The sequence below is a fragment of the Oncorhynchus tshawytscha genome, linkage group LG10, assembly GCF_018296145.1.
Source record: "Oncorhynchus tshawytscha isolate Ot180627B linkage group LG10, Otsh_v2.0, whole genome shotgun sequence".
Taxonomy (NCBI): domain Eukaryota; kingdom Metazoa; phylum Chordata; class Actinopteri; order Salmoniformes; family Salmonidae; genus Oncorhynchus; species Oncorhynchus tshawytscha.
In genome coordinates, this window is record NC_056438.1 from 37,907,301 (window position 1) to 37,922,437 (window position 15,137).

At 42.2% G+C, this 15,137-nt stretch overlaps 1 protein-coding gene across 2 annotated transcripts in view; it reads right to left on the bottom strand.

Moving 5' to 3' along the window:
* Window positions 1-15,137, bottom strand: part of myo10 (myosin X) — a 255,739-nt gene that overhangs the window by 40,113 nt on the left and 200,489 nt on the right. For both annotated transcript variants that reach the window (XM_024419927.2, XM_042328542.1), the window contains 2 exons: window positions 12,850-12,964; window positions 6,524-6,630 (listed from right to left, as the gene is read on the bottom strand). In XM_024419927.2, the coding sequence (XP_024275695.2) occupies window positions 6,524-6,630; window positions 12,850-12,964 (222 nt within the window). The remainder of the gene's footprint in view (window positions 1-6,523; window positions 6,631-12,849; window positions 12,965-15,137) is intronic.

Consider the following 15,137-nt stretch of genomic DNA (forward strand, 5'->3'; position numbering starts at 1 on the left):
GCGAATAATTACAATTTTGCAGATTAACACTGGAGTGATAAATGATCAGATGGTCATGTACAGGTAGAGATATTGGTGTGCAAAAGAGCAAGTAAATAAATAAAAACAGTATGGGGATGAGGTAGGTGAAAATGGGTGGGCTATTTACCAATAGACTATGTACAGCAGCAGCGATCGGTTAGCTGCTCAGATAGCTGATGTTTGAAGTTGGTGAGGGAGATAAAAGTCTCCAACTTCAGCGATTTTTGCAATTCGTTCCAGTCACAGGCAGCAGAGTACTGGAACGAAAGGCGGCCAAATGAGGTGTTGGCTTTAGGGATGATCAGTGAGATACACCTGCTGGAGCGCGTGCTACGGATGGGTGTTGCCATCGTGACCAGTGAACTGAGATAAGGCGGAGCTTTACCTAGCATGGACTTGTAGATGACCTGGAGCCAGTGGGTCTGGCGACGAATATGTAACGAGGGCCAGCTGACCAGAGCATACAGGTCGCAGTGGTGGGTGGTATAAGGTGCTTTAGTGACAAAACGGATGGCACTGTGATAGACTGCATCCAGTTTGCTGAGTAGAGTGTTGGAAGCCATTTTGTAGATGACATCGCCGAAGTCGAGGATCGGAAGGATAGTCAGTTTTACTAGGGTAAGCTTGGCGGCGTGAGTGAAGGAGGCTTTGTTGCGGAATAGAAAGCCGACTCTTGATTTGATTTTCGATTGGAGATGTTTGATATGAGTCTGGAAGGAGAGTTTGCAGTCTAGCCAGACACCTAGGTACTTATAGATGTCCACATATTCAAGGTCGGAACCATTCAGGGTGGTGATGCTAGTCGGGCATGCGGGTGCAGGCAGCGATCGGTTGAAAAGCATGCATTTGGTTTTACTAGCGTTTAAGAGCAGTTGGAGGCCACGGAAGGAGTGTTGTATGGCATTGAAGCTTGTTTGGAGGTTAGATAGCACAGTGTCCAATGACGGGCCGAAAGTATATAGAATGGTGTCGTCTGCGTAGAGGTGGATCAGGGAATCGCCCGCAGCAAGAGCAACGTCATTGATATATACAGAGAAAAGAGTCGGCCCGAGAATTGAACCCTGTGGCACCCCCATAGAGACTGCCAGAGGACCGGACAGCATGCCCTCCGATTTGACACACTGAACTCTGTCTGCAAAGTAATTGGTGAACCAGGCAAGGCAGTCATCCGAAAAACCGAGGCTACTGAGTCTGCCGATAAGAATATGGTGATTGACAGAGTCGAAAGCCTTGGCAAGGTCAATGAAGACGGCTGCACAGTACTGTCTTTTATCGATGGTGGTTATGATATCGTTTAGTACCTTGAGTGTTGCTGAGGTGCACCCGTGACCGGCTCGGAAACCAGATTGCACAGCGGAGAAGGTACGGTGGGATTCGAGATGGTCAGTGACCTGTTTGTTGACTTGGCTTTCGAAGACCTTAGATAGGCAGGGCAGGATGGATATAGGTCTGTAACAGTTTGGGTCCAGGGTGTCTCCCCCTTTGAAGAGGGGGATGACTGCGGCAGCTTTCAATCCTTGGGGATCTCAGACGATATGAAAGAGAGGTTGAACAGGCTGGTAATAGGGGTTGCGACAATGGCGGCGGAAAGTTTCAGAAATAGGGGGTCCAGATTGTCAAGCCCAGCTGATTTGTACGGGTCCAGGTTTTGCAGCTCTTTCAGAACATCTGCTATCTGGATTTGGGTAAAGGAGAACCTGGAGAGGCTTGGGCGAGGAGCTGCCGGGGGGGCAGAGCTGTTGGCCGAGGTTGGAGTAGCCAGGCGGAAGGCATGGCCAGCCGTTGAGAAATGCTTATTGAAGTTTTCGATAATCATGGATTTATCGGTGGTGACCGTGTTACCTAGCCTCAGTGCAGTGGGCAGCTGGGAGGAGGTGCTCTTGTTCTCGTATATAAATATAAATATGAACTTTATCAAACACAACATACATGTAATGTGTAACATGAAGTCCTATGAGTGTCATCTGATGAAGATCATCAAAGGTTAGTGATTAATTTTCTATTTGTGCTTTTTGTGACTCCTATCTTTGGCTGGAAAAATGGCTGTGTTTTTCTGTGACTAGGTGGTGACCTAACATAATCGTTTGTGGTGCTTTCGCTGTAAAGCCTATTTGAAATCGGACACTGTGGTGGGATGAATAACAAGATTAACTTTAAAATGGTATAAGATACATGTATGTTTGAGGAATTTTAATTATGAGATTTCTGTTATTTTGAATTTGGCACCCTGTACTTTCACTGGCTGTTGTCATATCGATCCCGTTATCGGGATTGCAGCCCTAATAAGTTTGCCAGAGAATGCCTGAGTTGCATGATTTTATTTCAAGTCGGATAGCAGTCTAAACAATAAATAACTGATAACCATCTAGACCAGGGGTGCACAATTAGAAAAAGAGGTCCAGTGACTAACATTTTCTCCCCCCAAAGGTCCAAACCATTAAAATGTCTAGCGTGCGCTATGATTTGGGGGCATATGTAGTTCTTGTACCGTACAGTACTGTGCAAAAGTTTTAGGCAGCTGTGAAAAAATGCTGTAATGTAAGAATGCTTTCAAAAATAGACACGTTAATAGATTATATTTATCAATTAACAAAATGCAAAGTGAGTGAACAGAAGAAAAATCTACATCAAATCAATATTTGGTGTGACCTCCCTTTGTCTTCAAAACAGCATCAATTTTCCTAGGTACACTTGCACACAGTTTTTGAAGGAACTCGGTAGGTAGGTTGGCCCAAACATCTTGGAGACCTAGCTTCTCTCTCTTTATGTAATCCCAGACAGACTCAATGATGTTGAGATCAGGGCTCTGTGGGGGCGCTGAATATAGTTCTTAATGACTTTCGTTGTGTTTGGGGTCATTGTCATGCTGCAGAATACATTTTGGGCCAATCAGATGCCTCCATGATGGTATTGCATGATGGATAATTATCTGCCTGTACTTCTCAGCATTGAGGAGACCATTCATTCTGACCAAGTCCCCAACTCCATTTGCAGAAATGCAGCCCCAAACTTGCGAGGAACCTCCACCATGCTTCACTGTTGTCTGAAGACACTCATTTGTGTACCGCTTTACAGCCCTTCGGTGAACAAACTGCCTTCTGCTACAGCCAAATAGTAACATTTTTGACTTATCAATCCAGAGCACCTGCTGCCAATTTTCAGCACCCCAGTTCCTGTGTTTTCTTTCATAGTTGAGTCGCTTGACCTTGTTTCCACGTCAGAGGTATGGCTGTTTGGCCGCGAGTTTTCCATGAAGGCCACTTCTGACCAGACTTCTCAGTAGATGGGTGTACCAGGGTCCCACGGTTTTCTGCCAATTCTGAGCTGATGGCACTGCTGGACATCTTCCGATTGCGAAGGGAAGTAAGCATGATGTGTCTTTCATCTGCTGCAGTAAGTTTCTTTGGCCGACCACTGCGTCTACGGTCCTCAACGTTGCCCGTTTCTTTGTTCTTCAAAAGAGCTTGGACAGCACATCTGGGAACCCCTGTCTGACTTGAAATTTCTGCCTGGGAGAGACCTTGCTGATGCAGTCCTTGTTGCTGTGCTCAGTATTGCCATGGTGTATGACTTTTGACAGTGAACTGTCTTCAGCAAACCTTAACTGGGTTTGGCTGTTCTTCACCCAGTTTTAATCCTCCTGTCTCCACAGCTGTTTCTGTTTGAATGATTGTGTTTCAACCTACGTATTGAATTGATGATCATTAGGTATAATTACTTAATCATACACCTGACTATATATCTACAAAATCCCTGACTTTGTGCAAGTGTACCTACAATAATTGATGGTGTTTTGAAGGCAAAGGGTGGTCACACCAGATATGGATTTGATTTAGATTTTTACTCTGTTTACTGCATTTAGTTAATTGATAAATATAATCTATTAACATGTCTATTTTTTGAAAGCATTCTTACGTTACAGCCTTCTTTAACCTGCCTAAAACTTTTGCACAGTGCTGTATATGTATAACATTTAAACAATATTTGTTGCACATTTTCAATGCAGACACATTAAACATGGGGTAGAATAAATATGCAGCCAAATCATAAATAAAAGTAGACCAATCACAAATGTTCTCATTTTAAGCAAAACAAGACTGCATCTTCAATAAAAAATAACAAAAGTGCCTGTTTCTGAAAAAAGTGCTTTGTTTTTTGAACAAATAAGAAACCACCGGTTTAATATTCATCTTTCCTACTCTCTCCCACTTCACTTCTCCATCTCTCTTCTTTAGTGAGAGAAATGGGCTTTTGCTTGCCCTGCCAGTAATTTGAATCTTGGCTGGAATGGAGTCAGTGTAATTCTCATGTACATATGTAGGTGCTCATTGGTGAGTCTAGAACGGTACTTATTTTTAATGATGTTCATGGTGGAGATAGAAGACTCACAACTGTATGTGGCGCCAAACATGGTCAAGGTGTGTAGTGCTACTTTGGTTAGACCAGGGAAAACAGTCTCAGACACAGCCTGCAGCCAGAAAGTGTCATGATCAGTTAGTTGAAAGGGCTCTCTTAGTGCAACATTTGCTTGCAGATCAATCAGTTCCATCTGTAGAGATCCAGCATGTACCCACTTGAAGGTCTGTGTCACATCCTTCGAAGATCCCCTGACATCTGTGATGAGGAATGGATTCTCAATTAGGAGAAGGAGCTGCTTTCCAAGGCTAAAGCTGTCAAAGCGATTTCTGAAGTTTCCAATCAGCTTATCTATAAAGTCAATATGAGGAGAAACATCTCTCTCACCCTGAATCTGTTCCTGCACTTTTGGGAAGTGTGCACAGTCTCCTTGAAGATCTTCCTTGAACACTTCTGCGGGAACCCATCCAATTTGAAGGAGCTGGAGCAGTTTTGCCTTGAAGAAGGGGAAATCCCAGTGGCTAGATGTGCCAAGCTTATAGAGACAAACCCCAACAGACTCACAGCTGTAATCGCTGCAAAAGGTTGCTCCACAAAGTATTGACTTTATAGTTATAGTTATGCACGCTCAAGTTCTGTTTTTTTGGTCTTATTTCTTGTTTGTTTCATAATAAAAAATATGTTCCATCTTCATAGTGGTAAGCATGTTGTGTAAATCAAATGATACAACCACCCCCCCAAAATAGTAAAAATACCAAGAGGGTTGAATACTTTCGCAAGCCACTGTATATGTCCTTTCCTCTTGTATGAGTCTCGAGTGGTGTTACACCTAACAGGTATTCACAGAATTCCTTCTTCCCTGTGTGGTAAAATCTAACATACAACAGAAGCTGGGCATTATCACTCACATCAGTAGATTCATCAACAGCTAGTGCTCTGCATGTTGCACTCCGAACGAATAGCTTCATCAACCTGTGTTAATACATCCTCTGTTAGTATTTCACTCTTTCTTGCTGTTGTTGGATGTGACATTGGGATCTGCTTGATCTTTTCACAGCTCGTCTTTTTGTTTACCGTCAAGTAAAGTTTCAGTGACAGCATTCATGCACTCCGTCACCACTCCCCCGTCAGTAAATGGCTTTTGATGTTGACCCAAAATCCAAGCTATTTTTAGTGAACATTCGTTTGCAAGTTGTTGGGCAGTGAATGCATGGGAGAGGACTTTGATTGACTGGGCTTTGAGTTTGTTTATTTTGCGTGCCCTCACCTCAGACTGCTGTGGATATGTTTGCTCAAAAGATTTGTGCTTTACCTCGGAGTGATGCTTCACGTTGGAACTTTTTATTCGAGCCACGGTCTCTGAACATATCTGGCAGTGGTTTGACACTTGGGTTTGACACTTCGGGAAGGATAAAGGCATATTTGTCTGTCCACTCCTCTTTGAAAGCTTAATATTCTGTATCTACTTTCCTGACTTTTTTTCCTATAATTTCTCCTCTCGCTTCCGCTTTTGCTTCTCTCGCTGTGTCTCTCTCTGACAACATCAGTCTCCTAACATGTATTGTAAACATTCACTTTGATTGGCTGAGTTTCGTGAAGTGATTTAAATAATGCACGTGATTGGACAACACACAGTAGAATGGGGCGCTGTCTTGAACTTTCCCAGCTGCGCTGAGCCAGCTCAGTATGTGTACATTGTAAAAAAGGGTTGCTTCATCAGTATTTAATTGAACAATTATTTATGAGAAATGTGTTGAGGTCCAGATAGATCCTTCACTTGGTTTGGACTTGTAGTTCAGCCCAATCAGCCACGCAAAACGATCTTGAGTGGCAACAAATCTGGCCAATTAGCCTGATTCACTTTCCATACACCCACTCCTTTCGACACACCCACTCACCGATAGTCCGGTCACTATATTGTGCTGCAGCTACCCATACTTGTGTGTGTGTGTGCACTATATGGTATATGCCTATCAGGTTTGCGGTCAATTCAATGTCCAATTAGTCAATTTAGGAAGTGAATCTCAAATGTAAATTCATACACTGAAAAAAGATTATGGGCAGCAATTTTCGATTCATGAATTTCATAACTTAAACTGAAATGACCTCAAACCTGGTGCACATACAGGATATGTGGCATGTTTACCTGGCCATGTAGCCCATGACGTGAGCCTGAATGACCATGGCTGCTTTTAGCACCTCCAACTCTCGCTGCTTCTCCAGCCTGTGCTCCAGAGACTCCCGTAGAAACACCTGTGGGGGGATAGAGAGGGAGGAAAGAGAGGAAGTGGGGGGACACAGTAAAGGAGAAGAAAAGAGAAAAGAGGTGAAGGAGAAGGGTTCCATTTCAAATAAATACATTTGCCTGCAATTTGATCAAACCTACACTACATAATAGACTTACATTATATTACAAATGTACTTTTTTGTACTGTATGTAGTAGAATGGTTTTGGGCTCTTTGCAAATACCCGGTACACTCCTAATAGGCAGATAGCTCCAGTTTATTAAGTATTATTGTAAACAGTGATGTTTGATTGAATCCAACTCTCTGTTTAATCTATGTCATTCCATTTCTTTGAACACGTGGAACAGTACAGCTAGACAATCACCAGCTATTCTGCCTGAGAATATGCTCAAAATAAATTCTAACACACTACAAATATGTAAGCCAACAACTTCCGAAACCCACTCACGTACATCTAAAACCGGTTTAAAACCCAACACAAAAGAATAACACACCGCAATGTTCATCAAATCAATTATTCACTCTTTTGTTCGAGTCTCACTCTTTTGTTCAAACTGCGGGAGCCACCATTAAAGGCTGCAAAATAACGAAGGCAAGGCATTTAGTGGCTCAGTTTCTGAATGGTCTAATCTACAGGCAGTCCGACCGCCCTTCTTAAGACCCAAGCTCTCTTCCATTTCTATAGGGAAACCAGGCTCAATTGTGGGCCTTGAGGTTAAGCCAATTAGAGACTGTAGAAATGTAGATGTGGGATGTTGTCTCAAGTGAATCAGTGGAGAAATGTCAGAATTATAGGGGTATTGCTGAACAGGTTGTCTTGGCTTGGCTTTATCCTGTCGAATGATATAGGAGGGGAAATTAAACAAGATATTGAGATATAGGATAGAATGTCTCATCAATGCATGTTAGGTAACACTGTACATTAAGTTGCCAGTATTACTATATAACTACACAGTAATAACAGTACAAGAATGTTATTCAAATCAAATTGTATTTGTCACATGCTTTCTTAAACAACAGGTGTAGACAAACAGTGAAATGCTTACTTACGGGCCCTTACAAACACAGAGAAAGAAAATTGAGAAATAATAGAAAAGCAAATACACAATGAGTAACGATAACTTGGCTAATTACACGGGGTACCAATACCGAGTTGATGTGCAGGGGTATGAGGTAATCGAGGTACATGTGTATATATTCCAAGGAATAAATCCAATAGAATTTGTCACATGTGCCAAATACAACAGTTGTAGAGTTTTGTTTTTTTAGTACTTTTTACCCCAATTTCGTGATATCCAATTGGTAGTTCCAGTCTTGTCCCATGGGACTTGGGAGAGGCGAAGGTCATGGGTCTCCCGGTCGCGGCCGGCTGTGACACAGCCCGGGAGAGAACCTGGGTCCCGAGTGGCTCAGCCTTAGACTGCTGCACCACTCGGGAGGCTAGGTGTAGACTTTTCCGTGAAATTCTTAGTTACAAGCCCTTAACCAACAATGCAGTTTTAGGAAAATAGAGTTAAGAAAATATTTACTAAATAAACTAAAGTTTTAAAAAAGTAACAATAAAATAACAATAACGAGGCTATATAAAGGGGGTTCATGTAATGTAGGTAGGTGTAAAGTGATAAGTGATTAAGCATAGATAATAAACAGCAAGTAGCAGTAGTGTGGGGGGTCAACGCAAATAATCCGGGTGGACATTAATACAGGTAACGAGTGGAGGACAGAGGAGCCTCTTAAAGAAGAAGTTACAGGTCTGTGAGAGCCAGAAATCTTGCTTGTTTGTAGGTGACCAAATACTTATTTTCCACTATACTTTGCAAATAAATTCATTAAAAATCCTACAATGTGATTTTATGGATTTTTTTTCTAATTTTGTCTGTCATAGTTGAAGTGTACCTATGATGAAAATTACAGGCCTCTCTCATCTTTTTAAGTGGGAGAACTTGCACAATTGGTGGCTGACTAAATACTTTTTTGCCCCACTGTATTTGGGTATCTATTTAACGTACTATTTATCAGTCTTGTGGCTTGGGGGTGGAAGCTGTTCAGGGTCCTGTTGGTTCCAGACTTGGTGCTACGTAATTACATGGTAATGAGGTTGTAGCGCTGTTATTTCACAATTGGAACCAGGAATGTATAATTACACATCCACTTGCTGAAGGTTATTCCACATGTGTAATTACTGATGTTATTACACATTTTCTGGTTCCACTAAGTAACTAATGTTTTGGAATTACATGAGTCACCTATGAATTGCATGTTAATAATGCAAACCAAAGTCTGACCTTCCATGCAACTACAAGGTGCCACTACAATTGGATCCACATATAATACCAGGGTTGATAAATAAGCTAGGACCTCGTAACAACAATTGCAACAAGGCACACCCTGTCATTAACTACAGGTAATTTTAAATGTGATTATTTCTGACCTGGCTCAAAGGCTGTACCGAATCAAGTGTAATGTAAGAACAATGCAGTTACATAGGATGTACTTGTACCTACCCAGGACCAAGCAACTTAATGTAAGGTGAAACCCAGTAACCTTTATAACTACTATGTAGCTAGAATGTAACAACCTTTGCAGGAGAAAGTAGAAGACAGGAGAACATCAGGTATAACCCTTTTAGTTACAATCTTTAACAACGAACTCTGTAGTTACAATGTTGTTACGAGGGATATACATGTATTTACTGTACTACCCAGGAGCATGCAACTTGATGTAAAGTGAAGTGACATCTTTAATTACTTTGTGGTTACAATATAACAACCGTTGCACAGTAGGAAACCAGGAGAAATAAGGGGAATATTTTTCACCTTGACATTTCTTTAATGGATTTGACAAAGAATACTATTCTAACCATTCAAATTCTATAACTATTGGTACTATTTTACAAATTTACTAACATAGGGTGGTAAAGCTAGCTAGATAGTTAGTATTTTCCCATTTTTCACTCATATAGCTAGCTATTGGAACACTGTCACAATGTCAACAGTTTTCCAACTCAATTAACTTTACAAGATTGTCATAAAATGTATTAAACATTTAGTTAACAATGTGATTTCACTATTTTGAGACTTACATTGCACTTTTGCACATTACAAACCTTTATAAACACTACAAATGAAGAGACAGAATTAGCATGTGGCTTCCATTTTGGTTGCAGAGGTGAGTTTGAGAGGTGAAAGTTCAGTGTGACATCACTTTCTGGTGAACTCTCGATTTTGCAAAATCTTTTAATAAAAACCTAATGAAACATTTAGTTAACCTTTATGCTCACTATTTAGTGACTGATATTGTACATTTGCACATTCAAAACAAAAAAATAAGGTAGAAGACATACAGGTTAAGACAACATAATAATTCCATGTGGAGTATTAGAAAACAAACACATTCATTGGACCAGCAGTAGGGAAATAAAGTAATAACGTAGCTGTAGATAATTAAAAGTTGAAATGAATAAAATGACAGTAAAGCAGTTATGCTAAGTGTTTGCTGAGTAGTTAGCTGAAATGTACTACGATTGTGTTTACTGTCCACTTTGATGGCAAACTTTCTGGACTGCTAACTTCCACTTGCAGTAATTTTCGCTCTGGCGCTGGTCCAATGAATTTGTTTATTTCTGTACACTTCCGCATGGAACTATTACGTTGTGTTAACCTTTGTGTTTCCAATTCCCTGCCATTGACTCTTAGTAGCACCTCACAACCCTGAGCTGCACTCCACTCCCCATCCCCCACGACCAGATCCTGAGATTCTAGGGGTTACCATAAACCTGCCTCTCAAACACTCTCTGACCTGTGCCCTGATAGGTTGGTAAGGAGTTTACTAGGGGGCCGGACATCTGCATACAATACTTGCAGTCTCCCTCAAGCAGTGACAACATCTCTGTCTCTGCCCATGGAATTGTGGGATGGTGTGCGTGCACAAAGTGGCATCACTCTGACCTTTCACCTCTTACACGCTCTTCGCAGCCAAAATGGAAGCCACATGCTTTTTCTGCCTCTTAATTTGTCCTGTTTATAAAGGTTTGTAATGTGCGAAAGTGCAATGCAAGTATCAAAATAGTGAAATAACATTGTTAACTAAACATTTGATAATTTTTATAACAATTTTGTCATGTTTATTGACCAAGCTGGAAAACATATTGACATTGTGAAATGCTAGCTATCTAGGCTGTGGATTGTGATCTGAGGAATGTTGTTCCACTCCTCTTCAATGACTGTGTGAAGTTGCTGGATATTGGCAGGAACTCGAAGACGCTGTCGTACACTTTGATCCAGACCATCCCAAACATGCTCAATCGGTGACATCTCTGCTGAGTATACAGGCCATTGAACTGGGACATTTTCAGCTTCCAGGAATTGTGTTCATATCCTTGCGACATGGGGCCGTGCATTATCATGCTGAAACATGAGGAGATGGAGGCGAATTAACGGCGGGACAACGGGCCTCAAGATCTCGTCACGGTATCTCTGTGCATTCCAATTGCCAGTGATAAAATGCAATTGTGTTCGTTGTCCGTAGCTTTTGCCTGCACATACCATAACCCCACCGCCACTATGGTGCACTCTGTTCACAACGTTGACATCAGCAAACTGCTCGCCCACACGACGCCATACATGCTGTCTGCCATCTGCCCGGTACAGTTGAGACACGGATTCATCCATGAAGAGTACACTTCTTGTCACGTTCTGACCTTAGTTCTGTTGTTATGTCTTTGTTATAGTATGGTCAGGTTGTGAGTTGAGTGGATTGTCTATGTTCCTTTTTCTATGTTTTGGGATTTCTGTGTTTGGTATGGTTCTCAATCAGAGGCAGCTGTCAATTGTTGTCCCTGATTGAGAACCATACTTATGTAGTCTGGTTTCACTTTTGAGTTGTGGGTGATTATTTTCCGTGTCAGTGTTTGTTCCACACGGAACTGTTTCGGTTTTGTTATTTCACGTTGTCGTTTATTGTTTTGTTCAGTGTTCATTATTCTTATTAAACAATATGGACACTTACCACGCTGCACATTGGTCCTCCGATCCTTCCTACTACTCCTCTTCGTCAGAGGAGGAAGACGAAAACCCTTACACTTCTTTAGTGTGCCAGTGGCCATCGAAGGTGAGCATTTGCCCACTAAAGTCAGTTATAACGCCAAACTGCAGTCAGGTCAAGACCCTTGTGAGGATGACGAGCATGCAGGTGATCTTCCCTGAGACGGTTCCTCACAGTTTGTGTAGAAATTCTTCGGTTGTGCTAACCCACAGTTTCATCAGCTGTCCAGGTGGCTGGTCTCATACGATCACACAGGTGAAGAAGCCGGTAGTGGAGGTCCTGGGCTGTCGTGGTTAAACTTGGTCTACGGTTGAGAGGCCGATTGCGTACTGCTAAATTCTCTAAAATGACATTGGAGGCGGCTTATGTTAGAGAAATTTACATTCAATTCTCTGGCAACAGCTCTGGCAGACAGTCCTGCAGTCAGCATGCCAATTGCATGTTCCCTCAAAACTTGAGGAATCTGTGGCATTGTGTTGTGTGACAAAACTGCACATTTTAGAGTAGACTTTTATTGTCCCCAACACAAGGTTGTGTAATGATCATGCTGTTTAATCAGCTTCTTGATTTGCCACACCTGTCAGGTGGATGGATTATCTTAGCAAATGAGAAATTACAGGGATGTAAACAAATTTGTGCACATAATTTGAGAGAAATAAGCTTTTTGTGCTTCCGGAAAATTTCTGGAATCTTTTATTTCAGCTCATGAAACATGGGACCAACACTTTACATGTTGCCTTTATATACTTTTTCAGTATAGTTAGGACTTTTTATTAATAGATTGCTTTGAGTCTAAATTTGGGAATTTAATTTGAATGGTTTGAACATGAATCTTTGTCTAATCCATTAAAGAAAAGTCAAACAGAAATGTTTATCCTGTCTCCTTATTTATCCTGGTTAGCCTATTGTCTGCAAAGGTAATATTTAGACAGACAGACAGTCTCTCTCTCTCTCTCTCATTCTATAATTCAAATCCCTTTGAATCATTACAGCTAAGGATACACTGTATCCTAGGTTATATCTAGCACGTTTCCCTTTTCTATGTTTCCTTGCCTAAAACATGGTAAAACATAAAGGGAGGGGCCTATAGTCACTAGTTATCTTGTCATGTTCCCTGCAAACAATGAATGCAGCTAAACCTAATTTCCAGGCTAAAACAATATTGGCCGGGTCATCTCTCACCTTGGTCTTCCCCAGCTCCCATTCTGCACTGGTGCTGTCGTAGAGGTGGAGTAACTGTACGCACCGTCCCCTTGGGTCTTCTGGTGGAGACACAGTCCTCATTAACACCTTGTACCTGAGAAAGGGATGGGACCGAATGGAATGTTAGCATATACATGGCTCGGAATCCATTGTCATATGCAAAATATGTCAAAATATAAACATTCACGTTGTCAGTTTTCGGGACATGAAACATTGTTGCAGTTGCAAGGAAAGAGATAGGGTGTGGTAGTTAATTTAAAGTAAACATGTGAATTGTTTTCGCCCCACCGTTAGCCAAGTTAGCTTCCTAGCTAGCTGGAGTTGTTTACATATTCTTCACAGTTACTGTTCTTACACTTCTTTGCTATCTACCATAACGTTGCATCATGCCTCCAAAAAGGACACTGTGGCCCCAGGTATTTTTTACATTTTTACAGTTGTGATGTATCCATTTTGAAAATGTATTAAAATCTTTGGATGTAACTCGTAGAAGAACATACTGTATTGTAAAATAATTGATAGTCAAGTGGAAGGAAAACAGCATACAATCATCTCAGATAGGGCTGTGGCGGTCATGACATTTTGTCAGCCAGTGATTGTCATTCAAATAACTGCTTCACGTTAATTAAGATAAACACATTTAGTATCTCCTGCTTCCAACCATAGCCTACAATCCACTGATGCAGACCTTTGGAACATCTACATTTTAAAAAGTCTAATAAATTAATTTAATATAGCCTACACCATCACAATAAACCCATTATTTATTTTAGGCAGGTCTAAATAAACATTATGATATGAAGAAAATGTTGCATATTTCAGAAGAACAGAATAGCATATTCTGGGACCTAGGCGCAGCGGTCTAAGGCACTGTATCGCAGTGTTGAAGTGTCATTACAGCCGGTGGTTCGATTCCAGGCTGTGTCATTACAGGCCATTACCGGGAGTCCCATAGGGCGGCCCACAATTGGCCCAGCATCATCCGGGTTAGAGGAGGATTTGGCCGGGGAGAGGGGGGGGGGCTTTACTTGGCTCATCGCGCTCTAGCCCGCCCTTGTGGCGGGCCGGGCACCTGCAGGCTGCCTACAGCCGTCAGTGGAACAGTGTTTCCTCTGACATTGGTGCAGTTGGCTTCTGGGTTAAGTGAGCAGGTGTTAAGAAGCACGGATTCGGAGGACGCATGACTCGACCTTCGCCTCTCCCGAGCCCATTTGGGAGATGCAGTGATGGGACAAGATTGTGATCAAATTGGGGAGAAAAAGGGGGTAAAAAGAGTCATCCTTATGTTAGGTCCTGAGGTGGCTATGCCATATGGCTGTGGGCTACACTAGTTCATTTAGCAGGCAAGATTTGCTTCTAATTCCTGTGGCATATTATTTTATAGTGAGAACAATACAATTGAACATAACTGAATAAAATAGAAAAAAATATCAAACGATTTTGCGGCTATTCTGTGTTGAGCAGTTAACAAAGAAACAGACCCTCCTATATCATGTAATTTCCTGTCACGAACATTCTCAACTCCTATGGCTGGACGGCGCTCGGGCTTGATGGATATGTCCCTGCCTTGTCATCTGTCCCTATCCGAATGGCCTGTGCTACCTGGAACTTGCCTGCCAAGGAAGTCATCTCCATCTTCTTCTCCTCCTCCATCTTGTAGTGAAGTAGACAGAGAAGAGCAAGAGGATTGTTCCAGTCAGTGCTGGTCCCATGTCACAAGTCATGGAAACCGACGGCAGCGGCATGCTGCTAAGTGGAAGGGAGTGACTGCGAGAGGTTCGGAGCAGATTAACATAAGGAATAGCTTCGCTGCACTGGTGCCTGATCTACCTGCCCTTTCAATGCTGGGATTGCCTGTGTCTGCGACGGCGGTACTGACTCCAACTACAGTGACTCCAGCAGCGGCCTCGTCGTCGAGCTCGGCTCCTTTCCCTTTCTCTGGATCTGACGGGGCACTGCCTGCTGTGGGAGATCTGGACCAATCGCCAAGAGCAGCGGGCGTACACTATCCTGCTTCAACGAATTGTGTGAGGGGTAGGAATGGCCGGATTTCTCCATTCCCTTCTCCGGCCGTTGTATTGTGCAGTTCAATGGTGAGAAATGTCTCAGTCCCTGGAGCACAAACGTTGTGCTATCCAGGAGCACGAGTACAGGACATCAATAAGCTGCTACCAAACATTATAAGCCTGCATCAGGACATGAATTAGCTGCTCCCTAACATTATAAACCTGCATCAGGACATCAATAAGGTGTTACCAAACATTATA